Here is a 25,639-nt window from a genome sequence, read left to right on the forward strand (position 1 = left end):
TGAACTCGTGATGTCATGGCAGACGACCCTTCCCTTGCAACAATTGTGATAAATCGTATATGGCCAGTTCGGCTTTGAATAGACACCTCATGTTGAAGCATACAACCGAGAGTCAAGAGCCGGTACGATTTCAGTGTAACGATTCGTTTGCCTCAAAATGGGGTCTCGGAAGACACCGCAAGCAAAAGCATGCAGCAGAGGATGATAAGATGCATATTTCATTGTGTTTAGAGTCTTTAGTATATATAATGCAGATGAGCCGCAACTAACAGTTGTCCCGCAACGGATGGGTCTTCTTCAACCTGGTAAACGCTGGCGGACGATCAAGGGGACCATGGTGGTACGAAGACATTGGCAAGATGGACTGCCCTCAAGGCTCGCCTAATGCCATCTTTATACATGCATGCGAAGGGAGGGTCGCTAGCCAGGAAGGGGAGTATTATAAGTCTATCAAGGCCATGGCGATGCAATATGGGTACATGTCAGGCAGCCATGCTTTCGTAAACTGCCTCCTCCAGACACTTGTAGAGTAATTTTAGAACCGCCATCGGCATAGTCGTCGTTGTCTCCAGTAGCCGCAACCAGCTGAGTCGTCCGGCAACGGTGTCAAGTGGGTTTCAAGAAGAATGGGTCTTCTTGGACATGGAGAACGTTGGAGTCATTTCATAAGCGTCAACATGTTCGGACGCGAACTTGCGGGCAGAAATCCTCTTTGCGAATAAGATGTCCAGCTCTTCATACGTTCGTCCTTTCGTTTCGGGAAGTCGGAAATAGGCCCAAATAAACATGATCAGAGCGGTGCCGCCCCTGCCTCATGATTAGCTCGTTACCGCGGTAGATCTGCGCTGTTATTCGTGACATACCAGAAGAACCCCGTCTTTCCAGACGCGTTCCAAGCGGTCGGGTTCATAAAGTACGGCTCAAGGACCTATCTGGTCAGATCCATTGTCCACATATGCGTCGTCGAGGCACACCATGTACTAACCTGGGATGCAACGTTGATAATCTGATAGGCCGCCCGGGCCAGCGAAACGGTCTCTGGGCGCAGACGGATGGACGATGTCTCGGACACGATAGAATACGTGATAGGGCCAACTGTAAGAGCATAGACTAGGAGCCAGAAGATGCATAACGCTGCTTCTGCCCATATGGCATCCTTGGCAGATGTCGCAGAGTTGACAATCCCAATGATAAGGAGAGTGGAGCATAAGATACCTTGCCCCACAACATAGAGCGTTCGGCGGCCAAAGTGCGTGATCAGGAACCAAGACAACACCGTTCCGAGAAAAGCGATAGCCGTGCCCCCGAGATTGAGCTGATATGCGTGGTCAGGGCTCATTCCAGCTGTTGTGAAGAAGTACGACGGACTGTATGCGAAAGAGCTGCCCGAAAGGATCTGCCCAAGAAAAGCCACGCAGCAGATTTCTGTCCGACGGAGGTCGGTGCCCCTGAAGCATTCCACGTAGGACTTGCTTGCTTTCGCTTGGGCTTGCTCAATATTGACTGTATGTACCATCATGGCAAGCTGGCCGTTGATTTGATCCTCGGACTTGTTCCCTCCCAGCCTTCGCAGGCTTTTTTTGGCGTCCTCTACACGGTCTCTCCGCACAAGATACCAAGGCGATTCGGGCGCAAAAAAGCACACAATCATGAGAGGGACCGGCCAAATCCACTGGATCGCAAAAGGAATCCTGTATGCCCATTGGTCACGGCGGTGTATCAGGCCCTCAAGTACACCTGCGGCAATGAATTGGCCGATGGCCCAACAAAGGTTGACGTAGGTCGTGAGATATCCTCGGAGGTTCGTTGGACAGACTTCGGAAGCGTAGGATGGACTCGTAACTGCAAAGACTCCCCAGGAAAGACCGCAGAGAATCTGACCAACGAGTAGCACGGCAGCAGAGTTGGCAAAGAATACAATAAAGATGAAAGCGTTCATGAAGAACAACGCTCCCATCAAGACGCGCCGGTAACCGAATCGAGATACCATATAGCCGTTCAAGATTCCACCTGAGGGTTGCCATTCGCATAAGCAACAGCTGCATAGGAAAAGGCACGAAACATACCGAATATAGCTCCCACGGTACTGCCCATGTTCAAGCCAGACTGCCAGGGGGCTGAGACTTGAAATCCAACATTTCCACCGTAATCCGTACCGTATTTCTTGGCGAATTCGGGATATCCAAAGAAGTTGCCCATCAGAATCGTATCGTAGCCCTCCATGACGATGCTCATGGAGATTAACATGGACCAGAAGACAGCCTTGCGATTGCTCTTCAAGGCTTGAAGAAGAGTCTGGGAATGTTCTTCGTCAGAGGCATTTTTTGCCTCGATGATGGCACCTTCACCAAGCTTGTCCTCAACATGGGATGCCGCAGCCTTGATGTTGACCTCCGCCATAGCAGTAGCGAAGTAGAGGCTGCAACCAGATTGACCTTATTTCATGGGCGCTCAGGATGTGGCTTTGATGACTGAAGCTCGTATGCCACGGAGTTTTGAAGAGGAATAAAGCCCTTATACTCGCATGCAGAGCACAAAGGCAGGCTAGGTGGTCAACTGTCATTTGGCACGGCTTGCTCATACACTTCCCAATGGTCAACTGTAATTGGAGCGCCAATCCAAGCAGGATCATGACTTCGAACAGCCTAGGCTGCAAAAGTGCGGCCAACGTTCGCGTCGCTCTACTACTGGCATATTAACCAGCCATTGGGTTAATCGGTAGCATTAGGCTATTCTTGCAGACTGATGCCAACATTTTGTCTCGTAATCGCGACCGACTCTTTGTCTGGATCATTCTGATCAGTACTGCCTACCTAGTAGTAGCTCTTTTTATCCCCCGGATTCTCTAGTCCCCAAACCCCACGACTTGCCCCTCTTTTACCCGAGACCTACGTACCTATGGAGTACAAGGAGTCGCCAGCTATCTTAGTACATGCACCTAGTTCGGTAGCTTGCTTGGCTACTTACCTAGGTAAGTACCTACTAGACTATGTAAAGCTTATGGTAGTATAGCGGAATGTCATCTTCCGTACATACATACTTGGATTGGCGGTTCTCCAAACGACGGCTGTTCTCGATTCCTCGAGTCTTGCATCAATAATTAGATGCGAATGTTAAGTAGCACGTATGGAGCCGTTCGCAGTCAGTTCATGAACCTCCGAACATATATCCGCTGCTTGAGAGAAAGAGCACCTCATCGTATAGCTCCAACAAAAAGACGAAACATATCTAAGAGCAGCCTGCATACACTGTGGTTTTTAAGTTGTTCTCATGGGTCACTACTTACTTCATAGATTGACCTCCATGGCATGGTCGTTACATACCTAGGATGTCTTGAGCACCCTTATCGACATTACTGGTTACACCTCGCTTACGCTCTCGGTACTTGTTCCTCCGAAAGACCGTCCATGAACGCTCATTCGGGGGTTTCTTTGGCCGATGGCGGGGATACTTCGAACTGGAACATGTAGCTTCTACAGGCTACCTAGATATACCTTAAGTGGTGCTATGCTTCTCTTTCTGTTTAGGTTAACTTTTGTGATAACTGCAGCCTTACGGATAGCAGAATCTGCCTCAGCCGCATCTCGGTCCTCAGAAGCTCAACAATGAAGCATAGATGACACCAAAAACTATGGGCTGTGCGGGTCACCTATTCTTCAAGGCGGAGACAATTATACCTGAGGCAACATTAACTGGCCCGCTCTCTGTCTCGACGGTCTCAAGTGCCATTGATTAAACAGACTATATTCAAGTCTCTCTTGTCAGAAAGGACAAGACGAGCTTTCATTAGGTATTGTACCCACCAAGCACAATATGACTCGATGTTGATCATGCCTACTTTGCAACCCCTCATTCAGTTTTGGCGGGTTGTGAGGCCTGAATACTCGGGGGCCTATGGGCTATCGCGACCAGTGATTGAGTCGAAGATCTCTCACAAACGTAGTAATTGCATACGACTTGAAGAACTTAGTATAAGCGACATGCATAACGGCTCCCAGAATGTAATTGGCGGAATTGTTCAAAGATTTTTGGCGTGTCTACATACCCTCCTACTATTACCGAGGGCCCCATTAAAGCTCTCGAATGCCATTAGAGCGCTTCAACAAACCGCCTTTGTTTTAGCCTAAACGAGGCATGTTCTTGTTGAACCGAGTCGAACCAATATACCCTACAAGAGGACTGTCGTTGATCATGGAGGGCTCCCCTCATAGGAGCGGCATTTTCGTCCTTGCTTGTAACGGTCTGTGTCGGTATTAAATGAGCTCTTCTATCCACTACCTTGCTTGCTATATTTCTCAAACGACGGAAGAATACGACGTGCCCTGCTTAACGCCAAAGATGAGGCTTAGGAATGGGATGTGGCTGCCCATAGAGGGTAAGAGGGTAGAATATGCAGAAGACGTCTATACCATCACAGAGCAACCAAGCGGGCGTGCTCTATCGTTGTTATGTCCCACAAAGCACGTCCGCAGTCGTGGAGATACCCTCAACCTGCCTACGGTGACCATTGTGAGCGCTGCAATCACGATCCTCATGCGTGGATTAGAGTGCTGATATTAGCAGGACATCGAAGCCGTCTTTGATGGCGTGCTCTCGGTCGAGGTGACTCACTGGTCCGGAGCTGTGAGCAGAGGTCCTCACTTTGAGCTGTTTCCGGAGGGGAAGCCTCAAGGAGACGCCAGTATTTCTGTCTCTGACAAAGGGACAACCCTCACATCTGGTTCCGTGAGCGCCACAATCCATCCAGACCAACACAATTTCGACATTCGCTTTCATGCGACAGATGGATCCAAGCAACTCACCTCCTTGCTCAATCGCAGCGTGGGGTTTGTCTATAGCCCTTTCCCGAGCAGCCCTGTGCAGCTTGATGACATGAGACAATTTAAAACCTACATCTTCACTCAGACGACTCTAAGTGTGGGCGAGACGGTACACGGGCTTGGCGAACGATTTGGCGCCTTCAACAAGGTCGGACAGAGCGTGATTCTCCGGAACAACGACGGCGGTACGTCGTCTGAGCAGGCGTACAAGAACGTGCCCTTCTGGCTGAGTAGCCGAAATTATGGCTTGTACATCGACACGCCAGACGAGATAGAACTCGAGGTCGGAAGCGAACGATTATGCCGTGTACAGACAAGTGTAAAAGGCCAACGACTCAAGTGGTACTTGATCTATGGGACATCACCGAAAGAGGTTCTCTACAAATATACGACACTGACTGGCAGGGCGGGGAGGGTACCCAGTTGGAGCTTCGGCCTGTGGCTGTCTACGTCGTTCACCACAAGCTACGATGAGAAGACTGTCAATTCGTTTCTCGAGGGCATGGCAGCCCGTGACATCTCGGTCGAGGTGTTTCACTACGATTGCTTCTGGTTGAAGGCCTTCCACTGGTGTGATTTTCTGTTCGATCCTGATTTTTTTCCCGACCCCAAGGGCATGATAGCCCGCCTGACTTCCAGCGGCCTGACCAAGAAAGTCTGTGTTTGGACCAATCCATATCTTGGCCAGGCGTCGCCCGTGTTCACAATGGCAGCAGAGAAAGGTTATCTTTTGAAACGCCAAAATGGAGATATCTGGCAGACAGACCTTTGGCAAGCAGGAATGGGCCTTGTCGACTTTACCAACCCCGAAGCCACCAGGTGGTTCGTTAGCTGTATGGAGAGCCTCTTCGACGCCGGCGTCTCCGCCATCAAAACAGACTTTGGAGAGAGGATTCCGGTCGACGATGTTGCGTGGTTTGACAAAACCGTGGACCCTTCGAGGATGCGCAACTATTACTCCTTCATTTACAATAAAACAGTGTATGAGGCTCTACAGAAGCGGTATGGCAAGAGCGAAGCTGTTCTCTTTGCGAGAGCTTCAACAGCAGGCTGCCAGCGTTTTCCTTTACAATGGGGGGGAGACTGCGAATCCACTGCGGAGGCGATGGCAGAGTCTCTTAGAGGAGGTCTATCACTTGGCCTATGCGGATTCTCTTTCTGGAGTGTAGATATTGGTGGTTTTGAAGGCTATCCTTCCCCATGGATATACAAGCGATGGGTTGCGTTTGGGCTTCTGACATCTCACAGTCGTCTTCATGGCAGCAACAGCTACCGCGTTCCTTGGACGATCGACAACGACGATCAGGGGGACCATAGTTGCACGAAGACATTGGCAAGGTGGACCGCCCTCAAGGCTCGCCTAATGCCATATTTGTACGCACAAGCGGCAGAAGCAATCGCTGGAGGTCTTCCACTAAGCGTTCGCGCCATGTGTTTAGGTATGGATCAGCTGCTCGGATGAGCAGAAGCCCGTTATGGCAACTGCCTGCTCACTAACAATCATGTCGCAGAGTTTCCCGAAGATCCAACATCTTGGTATCTCGACCGTCAATTCATGCTTGGGAGCAGATTATTAGTAGCTCCAGTATTCGAGGAAAGCGGAGAGGTGGAGTTTTATCTACCCAGAGGCAACTGGACCAACTTTTTCACGGGTGAGGTAAGAGTTGGGCCCGGGTGGAGAAAAGAAACACACAACTTTGACACACTGCCGCTGTACGTCCGCGAGAACACAGTTCTGGTCATGGGCAAAGAAGGCGAAAGGCGGACAGTTTACGACTATCTCGAGGACGTCGAGGTCCGCTTGTATCATACCACCGCCGGAGCTAAGGCAGAGCTGGTGGACAGTGAGGGTAACGAAAGAGGTACACTGCAGATTGACGAGGATAATCTCGTCATCGGGAAGGAACTTCTTTGCGGGAATCCGAAGATACAGGTGATATCTGGTTAGCAAAGACAAAAAGGTTCGAGGGATGAACGACGGCGCACTTCGCCATGCCTCATGCGGTGTGAGGCTGACTTCAGTACCACTAGCACTACCCAACTGATACGAAGACACATATGTACACAACAGCATACAGCTGAATTTGACAAGTTATTTACCGGGGTGATGAAGATACTGGTATAACAATAACCTCAGTCTCTTAATGAGTTGTGGGGGAACTATGAAAACTGCGTAAGCCAACAAGGAGCCAAGCCATGATCTTCGTTCAGAGCGTACGATGTATAAACATAATTCATGCACCTAAATAAGCTTATCTTAATTCCTAGGCCCAGTAAGAAATATCACTTTGTTCTATGATCTCGTATATCACACAAGAGGCCCCTCATCACAGCTTCTTGAAAAGGACCTTAACCGTAGGATCAGCTAAGACGTTCACTTCAAACATCAGATTCTTGGGCCGTCCCTTGACCGAATCTTCGAACTTGATGTCGTAACGCGAGAGAATATATGACAAGATGATCTTGATCTGATTGCTGGCAAAAAACCGGCCAGGGCAGGCGTCGTTACCGAATCCAAACTGCATGCTGTCATAGGATGGACTAGCAAATTGAAATTTGTTGGCATCTTCAGGAGCCTCTCGCATTCGATGGAACCTGAAGCCGTCAAATGCATGTGCGTCACCCCACGACGATGGCGTCTCCTCCAAGATATTCGTGTTGCACTGGACCACCGTACCGGCGGGGATTTGGAACCCGTTGGAGAGTTTGATGGGAATCATGGCTTTCCGTTGGTATGTAGCTTTAGCCGTTGTCAGCTTTGGCCGAGCTCTTCCTGTATGTGTATCCCATGAGTTTGGCAATACTTACCGACTGAAGGGGGGCTGTGTCTTTGCGACTCTTTCATAAAGCTGTCGAGCTTCTTCATCTGGGTTAGATGCTGCTTCTGAAGAGAACCATCATTGGTCACCTCTCTAATCTCGTCTCGCAATGGCTCAATATACTCAGGATGAGCTGCAAGGTCATAGAGAGCATGTATGATGGCCAATCTTGTGGTATGGATGGCTGCCGTTGCTGTTAACATCTGGAGATTTGCCAGTTCTTTATAATCAAAGGACTTATCGCCAATCTTGTGAGCACGTTGCTGCATCCATTCAATCATGTCCTGCCGTGGCGCGGTGTCCGTTGTCTTAGCTTCTGTGGCTCTCTTCTTGAGTTCCGGCATTAGCAGATCAAGCGCACGCTGGTGATCGCCCCGTATCTGCCTCATCTCGGGGATCCAGTATTGTGCAAATGGGCGGAGCCATGGATGCCACAACTTCAGTTTTTCGCCGCCAGTCATGACGTCGATTGCAAACTTGGTGCTGCATTCAAGCCATTCCTCATTGCGGCACATGGGGTAGCCAACAAAAATCCTTGCGGAAGCTTGGGCGACGACGCGGAGCAGCGTTTCGTGGAGATCAACTGGAGTCCAATCTATCGGCGAATGTGAGACGCTGGATTTCGTGATGAAGCAGAAGCAGGGAATACCTTTGCAGGAAGGAAAATGTTGCTCGAAGCAAACGTTTACTTCATGGTTTACGTGTCCAACGAAGAGCCCCAGGTTTCTGTTCAGATCAATTTTGATCGCGCCAAGCATCACATCGCTTTCATGGTCGATCGTCGTATAGTGTCCAAGGTGGCGCTAGAGTCATTCGAGGAATGTGAGCAAACTGAAGCACGGTCGTGATGATTTGTAGGTAGGTATGCAGCATACGTCAGCTAGAGCTTTCATTCCGCTTGCTTCGTGCCGTTTGAATGGTTTCATATCGTTGGCATATTTCCGTGGGAGAAAGAGCCTCGGACCGTCCGGCGTAAGGACCTGAAAAATCGTGTTCTTAAACTGGAGGCGATATAAATTAGCGGCCGATGGGTCTGAAGACTTGCGTTGCCTGAGGCAAGACTACCTTTTCGTATCCTTCTCGAAGAAGAGCATCGGCCTCTTGGACATATCTCATTTTGAGTGCATTGGGGTCCGTGGAGTCTTCGCCAAGTATGGGAACGTTGAAACGTTTTGCTGTTCTCTTATACCCGGACAAGAGAGCGACAAGTACGACAACTATAGCTGCCAGAGCTGGCGACATCCATTCCAACACGGGAAACGACTTCATGTCTTCCGGCAGGCTTGAGTATGCCATATCGTCTTGCCGTTCGGTATCGCAAAACTATTTATATTGATGTGTTATAAGTTCTGAGACATAAGAAAAAGGTATGATCCTTTTCGCGCACTGGACCAGCCTTGTCAGCCTCTTCCAGATAAAAGCAAATTCAAAACAAAGAGTTTGATATCACCTACAACTGTTGATATACAAAAACAGATTGGTTTCGGCTATCAAAATCCTGAATGCTTGGATACCAGTCATGGAACGGAGCCAAACACTTGGCTTTTCACAGTAATTGGTGTAGACCTCTGCGTCTGAATGGGAATGCATTCAGTGATGGGCGAAGGTATGGGTAGATGAGGAATACTAACTGGCTATCTACCTCAAGTTTCAATGCTTATTTGTTTTCGGCTAAACCCACAAAGCCCTTTATGTGAGGTGATGGTATGTCGAGACAGGAGTCTGAAGGAATGTGAACTGTCGAGCCTTGAGTGCAGGCACTAGCGCAATGTGCAGGGGTTTTCAACTCTCACTGCAACGTCACATCGTCCTCCGACTTCTTTGAACGCCGTCAATTGCGAAGCCAAGATAGAAGTCGGTGGGCTTTGATGAATCCTTCTTGCCTTCAAGGGAACGTCTCCATATGCAGCATCAGTTTTTTTACTGTCTATGAGGAACTGCATGATACCCTATGCTTGATCTTACTGACCCCTCATATTTTGGATTGGCGTACCATTGTCAGCTACCCATGTGATCAAGCGTTCCTTCAGGTTTCCCACATTATCTGCATAAAGTATTCTTCGAAGCCACTCCTCGACTAAGGGTGTCTCATCATCCGATTCGTCTTTCGTTGATCCTTGGTTATCTGCCAAGGCCTAGCGACTACAATAACCGTTGCGTATTCTCACCGGTTCCGGCCAGAGCGTAATACTTGGAAAGAGGTCAGAAATGGCCCCATCCAGACTCGAAGATACGGCTGAGGCAAAAGGCACCTCCGAGGCCAATATCCCTGTTGGTCTCAAGGCCATACCCGCTGCAAAATTAGATCTTCGCTCAGATGAGGAGATTGCGTTATGGCTTCAAGCTCGACATCCGATCAAGTCGGACAAGAACATTTGGGCATTCTGGCATGCGGGTTACCGCCAAATGCCTCCCTGGGTCCAAAGAAACGTCATCAATTGGGTCCGTCGTCTTGGTCAAGAATGGACAGTACATCTCCTCGACCGCGTGCCCAACTCTGAAACGAACATCTACCACTTCGTCGAGGAATCATTCTTCCCCGACGCCTTCAACAACAACACAATGGATGGCGTCCACGTCGGCCCGCATCAAGGTGACCTTATACGCCTTCCATTGCTATGGAAATATGGAGGCGTCTGGATGGACGTCGGATCGTTCTTGTTCCGGCACATAGACGACATCTGCTGGAAAGAAATTGAAGATCCCAGCTCGCCCTATGAAATGGGAGGATTCGTGATCGAAATCCGGCCTGGGGTGGACACCATGCTCAACGGCTTCATTGCTGCTAAGCGCAACAATCCGTTCATCAAGCGCTGGCATGACATCTATCTGGCGCTTTGGAGAGGGAAGACCAACTCAGACGGCTTCCACAAATCCCCTCTGCTCAAGCATCTCCCTCTCCTCTGTCCACCCGTCGACAAGATGAACTGCCCAGATCTCGGCGTGATGATGGAGAGCTTCACTGATTATCTCTCACACTTTATGGCGTTTGAGCGGCTTCGAAAAATCATCGATCCTTCCGATGGGTTCAACGGCCCGGAATACTACGCCAAGCATATGTTCCTCGCTCCAGCCCTTCAAGAGACTTTCTACTTTCAACAGGTGACGGGATGGTCAGGAACACGCCAGTTTGAGCTTCTCACAAGACGGCGCACCGGTAAAGGCGTCGTCAAAGACGAAACATGGCATGCAGCCGAGGATTTTGTCCAAGATGCGCTTGCCAATACGAGCACGATGAAATTGTCCCACGGGCCGCCGGGAGCTTTGGATTCCTTCTTGGCCGATCTCTGGGACTCCAAAGAGCACCAGGACAAGGACAACGTCGAAGGTACTTTTGCGGCCTATTTGAGATATGGAAGCGTGCACTTTGATCAGACGCGACGGTTGTTGCCTCTGAAGTTCAACGTCACTACCGAGGAGGTATTGCACATTGGGGTTCTGGAGCCGAAGAAGGATTGATCAAAAGCACAACCTGTAGCTTCTGATAAGGGGCAGTTGTAGTAACAAAGCTAAGGTAGATATGGTAAGCTAGGTAGTTGATATGGTGACTCTTGCTCCAATGAAATGCATGCCTCGTGATTCCACAGATAATACTACTTGATCTTCGCGGGAAGCTGCCTCTGATCACATGGTGAGCATGTATATCGTGCGTCTCGCGGTACAATTGGCGAGCGCAACTACCCTCTACCCACCTACTTAGGTATCCGGTCTCGCAGCTTCAGCCTGGAGACACTGTAGTAGATGTAGCCGTGCGGATATGCGAGGCACTTCAGAGGCGCGGGTTTGTCCGAGTTCAACAACAGCAAGGTGACTTGATAGAAGCGGCTAGCTGATAGTGCTGAGGTGAGAATGGTTCCGATCGCGTATCTGCAGATGCAGCTGCTGTTAATAGTATAGTTAGACAGGACGCGGGGAATCACAATCAGCTTAGCAACGGCCCGAGCCACACCAATTACCGATGAGCATTAGCAGTACGGAGTACTACAGTATGTCTTCATGAACTCAAAGGATCAGTTGCCCATCAACAGATTGTTGTCCTGGCTATGTACTAGACTGTGATGCGAACCTAAGTAGACTTTGGAGAGACAAGATAGACGTGCGCTTCGCCCAGCTGCAGGAATTGAAGCCACCCACAATAGGTAGGTTACCTACTGAAAGCCGACCCACCCACCGGGCGATGAGACTTTCACCATACTCTATAAAGCATACTTCAAACTTCATGCTGCTGCTGCTGTTGCAAGTCACTCTAGCTTATCGAAAACAGTCATTTAGAGAATTATCTGGATTTCAGACTTTCTTGACAACAGGAGTGCGCATATTTCTCTACTCTCAACCTGACTTTTATGCTCCGTGTTCCTCACTCATTGTATACGATTCCATACGAGCCTTGCAACACGGCATTCCACAGCGTAATCCCTACACGATTTCTGACCCGCAGTATCCTTGACGTACGTTTACCCTAGCTGTGTTCATCAATCCTCTCCAGGATCGGACGTTCAGTCTACTAGCTGAAGGATCGTAAGATACCAGCTAGTTACCGTTACATAGATATTTAGGATGAATCGCTGCAAACAAACTCAAGCTTCGTAACGTTGAATGTAGGAACATACCGGAGGATCCCGACAGTAACACATGAGCCATGTAACATTTGTACGTATCGAAACAAGATGAGCCTGGGTCACGATCATGTCTCGGTTCAAGAGATATGAACATGCTCCCATGGAGCGAGAATACTTAAAAGATTGGTGGAAATCGGTCAACGACAGCGATATTGAACAGTGAGCCATGCACAAAACCAGGTGAACCCTGTGAGAGCTTGAAATATGGACTCGCTATGGAGTATTGTCGTTACCATACGTGATATTGCCCTTAAGCGCACCGTTGGCACTGATCATCTCCATAAAGCTGCCGCCGAAGTTTTGGACGAACGCAAAGATGTCATCCGAAGAGCTTTGAACAAGAAGGTTCTTGTGCCAGATATTCTGGCTCTCATGCCTGAGTGGCCAAGCGAATTCCAACCAGACATCGACGAGGTCAACTTGGAAATCGATGAGTGGTTAAAAACGTTCGTCTTCAGACACCAGCCCATCCTGGACATTGCCATTAGGGTTTACTGACTTATGTTTCAAGTGTCAAAGTCGCGGAAGAGAAAAAGGCAAAACACCGGGCTCGAGGCAACTATACACTTCTGGCGGGTATTTATTATCCCCACTGCAAGAAGGACAAGTTGTTGGTACTGTCTCAGTTCCTTTATTGGGTATGCATCTTAGGTCATCTTCTTATCAAAACGACCAGCTAATGTGTGATGCAGATATTCTTTTGGGATGATGGTGAGCACACATAGATGAAGTCCACCTGGTTGTGGAACATCAGTGTTGATATGACTTTACAGAGATTGATACTGGTGGAGAACTTACCCACGACAGGCAAGGCACGCTTCAGTGTTGTGCTGAGACGAACAAATGTATTGATGATTGCCTTGGTCCCAACCCCAATTACAGCCCACCCCCAGGTTCCCGCGGTACCGTGGAGATGTTCTACCCCATCCTAAGAGACCTTCGGAGTGGTCTAGGACCTGTTTCCACCGAGCGACTAAGACAGGAGCTCCACGACTACGTGAATGGGGCAGCCAACCAACAGGGAGTGCGGGAAGAGGACCACCTCCCTGACCCTTGGGTTCACTTTCAAATGAGAGCGGATGATGTTGGCGTCATACCCAGCATTACGCAGAATGAGTATGCCATGGAATTCGAGCTTCCAGAATGGATTCGGAGGCATGAGGCAATGGAAGAGATTGTGCTGGAATGCACCAAGTTGACTATCCTGCTTAACGAGGTCTTGTCCCTGCAGAAGGAATTTGTGAGTACTATATTTGTATCATGAACCGTTGGCTGAGTCTTGACATGCTAATGACTACACCGGCAGCGTGTCTCTCAACTAGAAAACCTCTGTTTGCTTTTCATGAACACTGACAACGTGTCCATTGAGGAGGCAATAGACAAGATACTTGGCCTATTGCAAGAACATTATGAAATTTGTGTTGCTGCCGAGGCTAGGCTTCCGTGGAGTGAGACGGACGAAAAGTTGAACGAAGATATTCGGGAATACGTCCGAGGTGCAAACAGATTGGCCACTGGCACCGCGTGTTGGAGGTAAGATGGGCAGTATCCTATTCCAGAGCCTTGCGAGACTTTCACTAACCACATACGTCTGAAGCTACAACTGCGAGAGGTACTTCAAGCTGAGCCAGGTCAATGAGAAGCGGGAGTTGCTGTTGGACCTCTCTTACCGTTAGACTAGACTATTGGCCAATATCCCATCCTTAGACTTGTTTCGCAACGACGACTGATCGTCTCTTCCCTGATCCGCATGACGCGCCGGCACTGAGAGTGCACGGTTTATCTCCATGTGGGAGAGTTTGCACCCATGCAGGTAATTCGCAGAATGCTGTCACTGTTAGTCACATCCACCACGTCAGGATCGCGGTCGTGACCTTTCGTAGCTTGGCCGCATCATTATTTTTCATTCAAAAGGTATAAGGAAAATGTCAAGCCTATCGAGTAATCGCATGTGTAACAAGTGACATCAGAATCTAGAACAAAAGGTATGTAATGTCTTTCGCTTTCCACGGAGTCATCGCTTTAGGTTAGCATGGATGCAGCCTATGACATCGCCGGCATCTAGTTATGCATCCGCAGAATGTGGGCAATCATGCCTTGCTGTGAATGTTTATCGGAAAATGGCGATCTGTCTGATCACGTCTAACAATAAAAACGGATTGTCTTGTGGAGCTTATTACCCATCATGGCACAATGCCTACGAATGGACACTTCACAACAGGAACATCTAATCTCGAAAGACACTACTTCATAATCAGGCCGATGATATAAGCATAGTTGGGCTACAAAAGGAAATTCAACGAGGGCACCTCTTGCATCATTGAGTCGCTACCCGTTTTAAAATCAAACCTGGTGCTGCGTCTATTCCGTTCCTATGTCTGTCTGTGGAGACCATGTATCGGACCACCGTCCCGGTGGCTGTCAATCAAAGCATAGGACGCGAGGATCTTTCATTAACTTATTGGACCAAGGTGAATGCAGTATATGCTGGGTCTATAAATGCTAGTTCAAGGCTATGTTCAGAGAATATGCACGTGTGGTAGATGAACACAAAGCTATCGGCCCTCTTTGTTCAGAGTTTCAAGCTGAGCGTCTTGAGCAACGGGCAGATAGCTTCCTTTCTTGCTGTGTGCGAAACGGTCTTTCGCCCAGCCGTACAAAGCACTGCCACTCAAAATAAGAGCCATGCTGCCAGCACGATTGGCGGTAATTGGCTCTCGGAGAGCTACAACGGCGATGGCGCTCTGAGCAACGCCTCGTGCGGCGGTGACAATCATGTGAGTTGTCGGGCTGGTGACTTCGATCTGCATAAACGTGGCTATTGTGAGGAGGAAGCCGGCCACGCCGGTGAGCACGGCGGTGCCCAGGAATTGACGAGCGCTGGCCGAGACCTCGGCTGTTGCCGTCGAGCTGAAGAGGGCCATGGTGGTCCCCATCTCGCCGGACAAGAGGAGCAGCGGCGCATAGAACACAACAGCCATAACGTTGGACATCCAGACCATCTGCCACATGCCTTCGCTGCTCTTTCCGAGAAAACGCTTGACGACGACGGACTCGACGGCCGTAGTGAAGCTCGAAATAACTCCCAGCAAGACACCCTTGCCGCTAGTGAGCATCTGGCTGTAGTCGGAGGCCATTCCGGCGCCAAAGCCGGCCATGACCATGGCGCATCCGGCAAGCGACAGCGGTGGGTAGTATGGGCGTGGTCGAAGGACGAGGAGCGACAACATCAGAGTGAAGGGTAGGAGTAGTCCCCGAGCAATCTGGTAGACGGAGGCATTGACCGAAGCCAGGCAGTACGTCTTTGCCAGGATGCCGACGAGTCGCGCGGCAGTGAGTGGGAGAAGCGCAATCCATGCCTATGGGGAAGTACAACACAATGTTAGCATTTGTAACCCAAAGCATCACAGAATATCGGCAATGATAACCAAGCAGTACTGTTGGTTCATTGTGACACCATCGTCAAGAGAGCCAAGCGGTTTGCGACGTACGGAAACAGGTCTTGATAAAGTGATCCATTTGGTGAAGTAGCCGATGGCTGTAATGAGCACGACCTGTACTGAGGTCTGAAAAGCCAAGAGTGTGACGGGTGCATCGATGCCGTTCAACGCGGACTTGGAAAGGATGGTGCTGAGGATGGCGCATGTTGAGTGGAACAGGACAGTCAAGGCGACTCGGCGCCTGGAGGGCGGTTGGGAATCCCGGACTTCACTCATGATGGAGTGATGTTCGCAAGGAGAGGCTGAGCGAGTGACTGGGACAATAGATATAAACGAATGTCAGGAATAAACCCGTAATAAACACAGCGACGAAACCAACCACACGGCAATCAACAGCCTCGTACTCTCATTACAGAAGCAAAATCTCGAATGTGCTCTGAGGCGTGATGGAAATGCCACAGGCTGCTAGCGGTTAGCACTGACGCTAGTAAAGGGGCAAGCTGAGGTACCTACCTTATCTATCAGCTGCGCTTTGATAGGGAGGTATGGTGAGAGAGCCCTAGGCTACAAAATAACTGGTACCTACCTAGGTAGTGCCTTAGGTTGTGTTAACTGCCTGTTCCAATGCGGCTCTCGCTCCCTCAGTACAAGTACAAGAAGTTCTTCATGCAGGCCCTACCTTACCTTACTGTAAGGTTAAGGCCCTGATGCAATTTAGGCTGAAAAGTATTTAGCTTACTAAAAAGTGAAATCCTAGGTTAACCTTACCTAGCTAAGAAGGGATTATTAATATAAAATTGCGCATAAAAGCCTAAACATCTTAACCCTTAATTATAAAGTATTATACTAGCCAGGGCTATATAAATACTTATAAAAAGAAAAGATGCTAAGAATATTTAGTAAATTTTACTAATAGCAGGGGGTAGTTACTAAATACTTTTTAGCTAGTAATAAGTATATTATTTTTTAGCTGCTATTTTTAAGTTTATGCTTATATTATAATTACTTTTATAAAGCTAATTATTAATATAGCAACTTATAAAGTAGCAGCTAATATTATCTTAGCTTATTAATAAAAGAGGTAATATTATTATAATATTTAAAATGCTACTGCTTTATTAGCTTTTACTAATATCCTTAATAAAAAAGGGCAGCTATAATAATAAGGCTTATTAATATACCTAAGAGTAATAAAAGCTAAGCTAAATAATAATAGTAAAGCTAATAATAAGGCTAATAAAAATAGTAATAATTCTTATTAACTTATAGCTACAGCCTTATAAAAGGTATATAAAGAGATGCTTTAAGAATTAGAAAAAAGATTTAAAAAACTATTTTATATAAATAAAGCTATATTTTAAGCCTTTTATAATTAGCTAAGTTATAATACTAATATATTAATAAGCTAGAAGCAGTTACTTAAGTAGAAAGTTATAGTATTCCTTTAAATATATATATTTAATAAGACTTAAAGGAATATTATATATTACTTTAAAATATATTAGTTAATAGTATTTTAAATTATTAAAGATATACTTAATTTTATATAGTAATTATATATAGTATTTATAATATAGCTAGTATTAATATATATTTTTTTAAAAGTTATTTTTAACTTTAAGGCTAAGGGCTTTAAAAGCATAATTAAGGCTATTAATAATATATATATTTTTACTTTTATTCTTAAAATAAATTAGTAAAAATTTTAATTATAGAAAAATAATATATTATAAAATATACTTATTACTATTACCTTTAATAGCCTATTTTACTATATATTAATAAAAGGTAAGGGATTTATTAATAATATATCTCTCTTACCTTAGGCTTTAACTTAAAGCTTAAAAATGCTATAATTAAAATACTATCTTACTAATACTAGCTTTAAAGTATAAAATAGTATTATTTTACCTTATATTAAATTATATTATTATTTTAATAATTAAGGAGATGCTAGCTAATAGCTATATAATAGCTATAAGCTATTTAACTTATAATATATATTTTTAAGGACTATAGTTAAGTATATTTTTAACTGCTATAAAAGGAAATAGAAGATTATATATACTAGCGCTTTAAAATATAACTTTATAAACTAAGTTCTTTTTATATATACTATTATAAGGCTTTATAATTTTATAATTTTAAGAGAAATAACTTTAAGTAAGTATTAATAAAAATATTAAGATGCCTTATTAAGAAGAGAATAACTAATACTAGCTAAAGCTTAAGATAAGGCTAATTCTATTAATAAAAGGTTATAAGCTAAGAGATTAAAAAAGTATATAGCTTAATAGTTTTAAAATAGTTATTAGAAATATATTAATAAGGGTTATAAAAATAATAATCTTAACTTTAAAAAGGAAGTTTATAATATTAAGGGTCTTAATAAAAGTAATAGTAATAATAATAATACAGAGGTCTTTATTAATAATAATAATAATAATAATAATAAAAATAAAAATAAAAATAAAAATAAAAATACTGCTTTTAATAATAGTAATAATAATAAGAAAGTTAAAGCTTAATAAATAAATAAGGCTAAATATAGGCTTAATAAAGTAAATCTTTATAAAGCTAGGCTAAGTAGCAGCTTAAATAATAATAGCCCTTTAGCTAGGCTTTTTTATTATTTTAAAGCTATTTATAACTATTTAAAAAAGCCCTAGAATTTTATTTTAAGTTAGTAGCTAGCTATACCCTTTTTATATTATTAAATAATAATAAATTCTATATTAATAGGTTTATTAAATCTTTATATATTTAATAAACTAATTTAATTAAAAAGTCTATGCCTTTATTACTAATAAAGTTAAAGTAATTTTTTATAGTAATTTTAAATGCCTTAGTGCTAATAGGCAGTTATTTATATATATAAATATAAGTCTGCTTTAAAAGCTTTAAGTTATATAAATTAGCTAAAGTAGCTATAAGCTTTTAAATAGCTTTTAATAATAAAAGCCTTTTTTAATATAGTAACCTTTTTTTTTTCTCTTTTTAATACTTATAAGCGCTTTAAGTATTAATAATAACTGCTTAAGTATTAATAATACTAGCTATAATATTAATAAAAAGAGCTGCTACTATAATAATACTAATAAAGCTAATAATTTAGGCATTAGCTATAATATTAATACTAGCTATAGTATATTTAGCTATATAGCTAAGATAACCTTATTATTATTATTATTTTAATTAAAGGTAATTAATGCCTTTACTAATAGCTTTATAAATACTTTAAAATTATTTTTTAATGCTTTAGGTATATTCTTAACTTCTTTTATAAAATACTAGCTAATTTAAGTACTTTTTAAATTACTATTTTACCTAGCTAAAGTAAACCCTTTAATATTACTTACTTCTTAAATATTTTATTTAGCTAGCTAGTTTTTAATAAAGATCTTCTACTAGGTATTAATACTAATACTATTACTAATAAGAAGGCTATTTTAAACTACTTTTTAGCTAAAGTAAGAGTATTATAAGATTATTAGTTATTAATTTTAAAGGCTTATGCTTAGCATCCTTATTTTTAAGTTATATATTATTTTTAATAGCTATTCTGCTTTATAAAATACCTTTTAGAACTTTTTTAAATAATTATACTTATTTTTAAATATTTTAATAGTTTAATTTTAATTAAAATACTACTCTTTTAGCAGCTTAATTATTATTTTAAGGCTTTACTATAAGTATATTACTTTAATTAATTTTATAAGGCTATTACTAATAGCCTTATAAACTAATAAAAAGAAGAATAATATCTAGTTATTTAATTACTTAATTTTACTAGCTTATAATAGCCTTATAATAAGTTAAGATATTTTATATTAGCAGTTAGGTTATTATAACTTATTTTATAATAATAATTAAGTAGTATAGAAGGTATATTTAAACACAGGCTTTTTAATAATATTAAATTCTACTAGATTAATATTTAAGAGCAGTAAGAAAATTTAGTATTATTATAGCCTAGTGTTATAATATAGCTTTATAAGGCTAGAAGGAAGGTATAAGTGTTGCCCCCTACTTAGTGTGTTTTTTAAATATTATACTTTTTAGCAAGCTGAATACTTTTTAGCCTGAATTACATCAGGGCCTAAGGGACGTTATGCTTAAGGCCCTGCAAGATGCGGTGGGATTGATACCTAGGTACATATCGTCTTGGGGAGAATGGCCCACAGGCGTCTACTAACAGAAACCCTGGTTGACTTGTGCGAAGTAGCGCGAAGAGATGTTACTTCGGTCCGCAACAAGTAAGGTAGGTACTGCTCACAGCTCTGGCACGGTTGTGAAGAATGAATGATATGGGCTTACAAGTAGACCGGCAGGTAAGGAGTGGGATACTTTTCTTCCTTTCTCTTCTTTTTCTTTTTTTCATTTCTTCGTTCTTCTCACCCTCTTTTATTATGAATCATCTACTTACATATTAGTTTACTTTTTTTTGTCTCTTTTCTTTTTCTTTTTTTCCCCTTTGGCTTTTGTTGGACCAAGTCGAATCAACTCTCAAAACTATTGGGAACACTAGCGCTGGTGTACCAGTTGTGCCGCTACCAGAAAGATAAGGTGCTTGTAGATTCCAAGATGGATGCGAATACTCCACGCGTCGAGTTTTGAATGGCACTACGAAATCCTCTAGACAATCGAAACAATCGGCGTGAAGTCTTGTTCCGTGACCGTCCGTTTTAGCGACACTGACGCGTCCCACCCCTATTCTCCGCATGGCATGTATCGAAAACCACACACACACACACACACACACACTTTTCTTGCACGAGGCCCTTTTCATAAGATACACATACTGTTCTCTCCTCTGATAGCCAACAAAAGTGACTTCATGGACGCACGGATGATAATTCAAATGCCGTCGAAGAGAAAGATCCCTACGGTACTGCATGTAATACTAGCTGATGACCGTTGGTCCTCTAATAAGCACAGGCGCCGTCAGTCAATCTCTTTTTCATTGACTCGTTAACCCAGTCTGGTCCCTGATTACGTCGCCTCCAATACGCTAACGCCTTGGCAGCTCCGCCTAATCATAACTTCGGGGAGCTAAAGAACATCATCCGGCCACTCACAAGCCGTGTTTGTCGAAGAGCCGTCAAGATGGAATAGTTGCCAAGACTGGAAGTTGACAACTCTGAAGAAAAATGCCGCCAACTCCGACACGAGTAGGTATGTACCTCACTTGCTGCTCTAGAAGCAAAGTACCAGGGACAGCAAGCTGACTTGGCTGCCTTTTGCCAGTTTAGATCCTTGTAACAACTTCGAGGATCAGTTTCCGGAACGGAAAGTGTGTGAGACGTAGAGAGAAGTGAGAAATGCTTAAGCCCGAGATTCCCGCGGCTCCTCATAAAGATTGGCAGCGTGAAAGAAAACAGCAGCCAGATGATGAAGACCCAAGCAATGATATAACAGCCGGAGAACCATCTCGCATAAGTCTAATGCAGAAGGAACAAAATCATGAAAGGGGGAAATAAAAGAAAAACATGCTACATGATCCATCGATGACTGAAAACCCCCACCATAAAACCCAAATGAACCGAAGTATGGTCATCTCGTAGCAGCCGCTTGTAGGGTGTTCGTCATGTCGAGACGGCGTCTTCAGGTACGATCCCGCGCCTTGTGAAATCCTCATTCATCCACCTTCTCACATTCATCCGATTTTGCTTCATTATGTTTTCAGCTGCCTCTTTGACCTTCTTCTTCTTCTCCATGAACGTTTCTCTGTCACCTACCACCCTCTCGACTGTCTCCATTTCCCTTTCATCAGGCTCTGAAAGCCAGACTGCCTCGCGCGGCAAATAAGAGTAGGACGCGAGAAGCTTCTCGCTTGCCACTAAAGGAACTCCCGCGATAAGCGAAGCAGGAACCGTAGACGAAGCTTTGCGGTCGAGATAGGTTTCGGACGCAAATGCAGGAATCACCGCGTATGACTGCGACAGAAGTCTGTAAAAGTCGGGATACGAGAGATCCTCGTCAAAGGCAACGTTGCCGCGAATGTTCTCGGGCACCTCAACGTGTGGGCCGTGTCCGATCAAGTGCAGTTTGACCGATTCCTCAGTCTGATGACCCGTTGTCGCAGCACTTCCGTTGATCTTCTTGACGACATTGTCTAGGCTGCCGAATATGCGTTTGTAGTCTCGGCGCTCGGGAGCATAGTCGCCCTGCATGGCAAGCGAAACTTCACGAATAGTTTCGTTGTGTGTCTGGTTGACCGGGAAGACTGGAGGAAATGTTCGTGCCGTAACACTTGCCTGCAAGTTTGGCCACTGAGTTACTGATTTCTGAAGGAGATAATCAACCGTGTGCTGGCTGAGACCAATAAAGTCCACACGCTCTTGGTCGACCCATTCTCGGACAACGTCGACATGCTTGCCCTCGTTCCAGTAATCGGCATGATGTACAAGGCAGAACAAGTGCGTGGTCTCGTTGAATAGGAGGTGGCGTAGAGGGGCAACGACCGATTCTGGTTTCTCAAGGTCCAGTTCGCAAGTAGTCGAGACAACAAAGTGAGGAGGCGGCAGATTGGCGACGTCCCTCTTGAAGTAATTGGAGCTGTTGACCGACAGAATAGGCGTTTGCAGTTCCAGATTGTTGATTATCACATCAGACTGGTAGCGCTGGCGAGCAAAGTACAGCCGCAACTCTGCGTTGGGATGTCCTCCAAACGCATAGACCAGCGCCGCTGTCACCTCATCGTGGACGCCGGCGGACTCCACGATGGCGATGCGTATCGGTTCATGTCTCTCGCATGGGAAACGGTCGTTCCACCAGAGCAGGTCGTCATCTGTGGTGAAGAGGTTCTGCCATATCGGGTCTTCGCCGAGAAGTAAAGATCGCGTGCTTTCACGGCTGCTGAGAATAAGTAATGCGACAGCAAGGAGAATGATGAAGAGGTAGAATGAGCGTAATCGCCGATAGTAGGCGGTAAAAACCATCTTGAGCATATTTCAAGACAATACAATCATATAGACAATAGAAGAAACAAGAACATCATGCCAATCCACTACGGCACATAGGGAGAAAGGGAAAAAAAAAGTTCATGGAAAGGTCAAGGTTGGCACGAGGGAGCTGCCCCGGACCATACATGTAGCTTAAAGCCTGGTAGTCTTGTTTGATACGTGACCCCCAAGTCTGCCCCGGCCGCCACTTTCCCACGTCGATGCTCCTAGCGAAGGATGATCAGTATTTACCGCCATGTTTCGAGTACTTTCTGCTGCTCTTTCGACTCCTATTTCATGAGGCCGACTCTATGAGCCGCTTTGGGACCCAGCTTTGACACCACTATGAAGCAGACTAGCTAGCCGGCCTGGTGGAGACGACAACAGACTGATCCTGGTAGCTGACGCTAGAGGTGCAAACCGGCTCTGAAGCAATCAGGGGCAGCCTTCATCACTTGGACATGGGTCAGGAATTACTCGCGGAATGATCAAGTACCGCTACTTGTTCAGCTTTGCGCGTCTCAACCTAGACGGCGTACTACTGTATGTACTCGTGGTATTGCCACTGGAGCGAGGCACACGCTACTCCGTATCCACGACGCTCCTTGAACACGTCCCACTGCGAATCGATCTCAGGGAATTTTTGTCCTTATGACAACCAACTCGTAACGCCTGGGCAACCGTCAGCATTCAAGAGCACAGCTGCGGCCTCACGCTTTTCGCCATGCTGCTTGCGAATCGGTTCGGCAGGGCCACCATCATCGCCGGTGCGACCCTTTTGATCTCGTTGCTCTTGGTGATCCTCGCACAGAGCGCCGACCTCAGATCACATCTTCCCAGCTCCCCCTCAATATGGCCGGCGAAAGAGTGCTCCGCGCCGGCTTTGGCGGAGAGCAGGAGAAACATTTCCTATGATCTCACGGTACCCCCTTCGGTCGGTTGTGAGGACATTGTCAATGACCTCCAACAAAAGCTCATTCAAGCCTATTCCAAGAGCCTCAAGGGTGTCCGGTATGCCAATATCTGGGGCTACCTGGAGACCGAGAACAAGGGCGACGCCGCCATTTGGTCCGCCCAGCAGATTCTCATGAGCATGCTTGGTATTGAGATGATGGAAGCATGTCGGTAAGCAGAACTGGCGTTTTATGGAATCCATCACGGCGATCCCCGGTGTTAACAATGCTTTCTCGACGCAGTTTCATGGACAGAGACTGCGACATCAAACGTTTTCGCCAAGTTCTCGAGGACCACCGGCCCAATTCGGCCATCATCATGGCAGGCGGCGGCAACTTTAACGACTATTACTGGGAGGACCAGCCTTCCCGCATGAAGATGATTGAGAGCTTCACCAACGTTTCCATCCGAGCGTTTCCCCAGAGCGTGTACATGACGAACCCGGAGCGTATCAAGGCGACCGAGGAGGCTTTTGGAAAGCACAAAGATCTGCAGCTTGCTGCGCGTGACAAGCCCAGCTACGATTGGCTCGACAAGACCTTTGGCAACAAGGAGGGCATTGATAGCCATCTCGTGCCGGATATTGCATTCATGTGGGGGAATCGATCCGACTTTCGAGTCAATGGGAAGAAGACGTACGTATTGTAGCTCCCCGTCCCTGTGACCACCCGATACCATCTCGACAATTGTTCTGACATTCACCTTCTATTCTTACAGCCATGATATCCTCATTCTCGCCCGCAAAGATATGGAAATCTCCGATGGCGATTCATCCAACATCGAGTTTGGCGAAGGTGAACTTGACCTGGGAGAAGGCGTCGGCAAAGTGACCTATCAGAAAGTCGACTGGAAATTTACACAGACGCCGGACATCGACCCGCCAAAGGCCTCTGGCGACGAAGTCAATGGCTCACCCGTCGCCCCCAAGAGAGAGAATGGCAAGAATCAGCGCGCTTGGGCCAAGGCCATTGCCGGCTTTGAACTGCTAGGCTCTGCCCGCTTCGTCATCACCGACCGCCTCCACGGTCATATCCTGTCGACACTTATCGGAGTCCCCCATGTCCTCATGGACAGCAAGTTGGGCAAGAACCTCAACTTCCACAACACCTGGACTCGCGATTGCGAATGCACGAAGATTGCGTTCAGCATTGAACAGGCCTTGGACGTGGCACGCCTGTATTTCCAGAAGGAGAAAACGGCGGTGCAAACTTAGATTCATAGCAAGTGTGTTTCTGCGTCGCGTGTTGTACAGTTTTCAGAATATCATAGAGCATAGCATTCAATCCTCGTAGGTACCAGCCATACAGCTGCCTCTCGTTCCCTCGCACAAGTGCCACAATACCCGATATCTTGCAGTTCCAGTAGGACTCATGATGCACTAACGTACGATAACCTCATACTACATACATCATTATGCATCACAGCAAGATCTGTCTCACAGAGCTGTAGCACTGCATGCGCCTTCCCTAATTCGCATTGTCTGCATCATAATCCGTCTGTAGCACAATCCACAAGTCTCCCTATGCTCGTATAGACCGCCAGATTAAAAGAGCAGCATTGACAACAGTATGACTATGGACTTTGAATCATTCACGCTCGGAATCTCGAAGTGGCACGCAGGCATTGTTAACAGCGTCGGTCATGCTTGGCCAGATATCCTTTACAAAGAAAAAAAGATATTAAAAAAAAAAAAAAAAAAAAGGAAAAAAAAGATGCGGACGGGATGCTGAAGTATGGTCTCTCATTGTATTCATTACCTGTTGTAGCACGCAATATTGCTAGGCTACCGTAGAAGTTCGGATCGGATTCCCTTATGCACTGTTGACCTTTAGTCTAAATTGTCATTCTTTTTCAGATGAAGACGCAGCGCCTTTGATGAATCTACTGGCCTTAAAGAAATAGCACCTCAGAAGACTCTCGAAGCTTCAGCTTCATGATTTATCTGCGAGCAGCCAGTGATGCCTTGGTTAGGCCAGACGCGGCATACATGACTACCTAGTGAAAGTTGACTCAGAGGAGCGATCCATGTTCATTGACAGCCCA

At 45.6% G+C, this 25,639-nt stretch overlaps 9 protein-coding genes across 9 annotated transcripts; 5 read left to right on the plus strand and 4 right to left on the minus strand.

Annotated features, from left to right (window-relative positions):
- Positions 1-617: 617 nt before the first annotated feature.
- TRIREDRAFT_69957 (maltose permease) lies at positions 618-2,400 on the minus strand (the record flags this gene model as incomplete). The annotated part of the gene is made up of 4 exons (XM_006969365.1): positions 618-807; positions 864-928; positions 986-2,010; positions 2,058-2,400. 4 exons carry the CDS (start codon positions 2,398-2,400, stop codon positions 618-620), a joined length of 1,623 nt encoding a protein of 540 aa, XP_006969427.1.
- Positions 2,401-4,338: 1,938 nt separating this feature from the next.
- TRIREDRAFT_69944 (glycoside hydrolase family 31) lies at positions 4,339-6,768 on the plus strand (the record flags this gene model as incomplete). The annotated part of the gene is made up of 3 exons (XM_006969338.1): positions 4,339-4,509; positions 4,564-6,259; positions 6,332-6,768. The coding sequence occupies 3 exons, from the start codon at positions 4,339-4,341 to the stop codon at positions 6,766-6,768; spliced, it is 2,304 nt and encodes a 767-aa protein (XP_006969400.1).
- Positions 6,769-7,147: 379 nt separating this feature from the next.
- Positions 7,148-8,397, minus strand: TRIREDRAFT_69883 (uncharacterized protein; the record flags this gene model as incomplete). The annotated part of the gene is made up of 2 exons (XM_006969366.1): positions 7,148-7,560; positions 7,629-8,397. 2 exons carry the CDS (start codon positions 8,395-8,397, stop codon positions 7,148-7,150), a joined length of 1,182 nt encoding a protein of 393 aa, XP_006969428.1.
- A 1,450-nt stretch (positions 8,398-9,847) lies between these two features.
- Positions 9,848-11,098, plus strand: TRIREDRAFT_69926 (glycosyltransferase; the record flags this gene model as incomplete). Its single annotated transcript, XM_006969339.1, has 1 exon — positions 9,848-11,098. The coding sequence occupies one exon, from the start codon at positions 9,848-9,850 to the stop codon at positions 11,096-11,098; it is 1,251 nt and encodes a 416-aa protein (XP_006969401.1).
- A 1,364-nt stretch (positions 11,099-12,462) lies between these two features.
- On the plus strand, positions 12,463-13,934 carry TRIREDRAFT_112028 (terpene synthase; the record flags this gene model as incomplete). Its single annotated transcript, XM_006969340.1, has 6 exons — positions 12,463-12,704; positions 12,770-12,896; positions 12,951-12,969; positions 13,032-13,498; positions 13,565-13,791; positions 13,856-13,934. The coding sequence occupies 6 exons, from the start codon at positions 12,463-12,465 to the stop codon at positions 13,932-13,934; spliced, it is 1,161 nt and encodes a 386-aa protein (XP_006969402.1).
- An 866-nt stretch (positions 13,935-14,800) lies between these two features.
- TRIREDRAFT_82145 (uncharacterized protein) lies at positions 14,801-15,974 on the minus strand (the record flags this gene model as incomplete). Its single annotated transcript, XM_006969367.1, has 2 exons — positions 14,801-15,617; positions 15,750-15,974. The coding sequence occupies 2 exons, from the start codon at positions 15,972-15,974 to the stop codon at positions 14,814-14,816; spliced, it is 1,029 nt and encodes a 342-aa protein (XP_006969429.1). The 3' UTR covers positions 14,801-14,813.
- A 348-nt stretch (positions 15,975-16,322) lies between these two features.
- TRIREDRAFT_112030 (uncharacterized protein) lies at positions 16,323-18,226 on the plus strand (the record flags this gene model as incomplete). Its single annotated transcript, XM_006969341.1, has 9 exons — positions 16,323-16,388; positions 16,643-16,652; positions 16,731-16,741; positions 16,974-16,984; positions 17,276-17,278; positions 17,461-17,486; positions 17,581-17,587; positions 17,850-17,861; positions 18,199-18,226. 9 exons carry the CDS (start codon positions 16,323-16,325, stop codon positions 18,224-18,226), a joined length of 174 nt encoding a protein of 57 aa, XP_006969403.1.
- Positions 18,227-20,333: 2,107 nt separating this feature from the next.
- On the minus strand, positions 20,334-22,639 carry TRIREDRAFT_112031 (uncharacterized protein; the record flags this gene model as incomplete). The annotated part of the gene is made up of 3 exons (XM_006969368.1): positions 20,334-20,408; positions 20,777-21,139; positions 21,353-22,639. The coding sequence occupies 3 exons, from the start codon at positions 22,637-22,639 to the stop codon at positions 20,334-20,336; spliced, it is 1,725 nt and encodes a 574-aa protein (XP_006969430.1).
- A 699-nt stretch (positions 22,640-23,338) lies between these two features.
- TRIREDRAFT_82146 (uncharacterized protein) lies at positions 23,339-24,809 on the plus strand (the record flags this gene model as incomplete). Its single annotated transcript, XM_006969342.1, has 3 exons — positions 23,339-23,767; positions 23,839-24,231; positions 24,314-24,809. Exons 1-3 carry the CDS (start codon positions 23,367-23,369, stop codon positions 24,807-24,809), a joined length of 1,290 nt encoding a protein of 429 aa, XP_006969404.1. The 5' UTR covers positions 23,339-23,366.
- Between the last annotated feature and the right edge of the window lie 830 nt (positions 24,810-25,639).

The sequence above is a fragment of the Trichoderma reesei genome (assembly GCF_000167675.1).
Source record: "Trichoderma reesei QM6a unplaced genomic scaffold TRIREscaffold_31, whole genome shotgun sequence".
Taxonomy (NCBI): Eukaryota; Fungi; Ascomycota; class Sordariomycetes; order Hypocreales; family Hypocreaceae; genus Trichoderma; species Trichoderma reesei.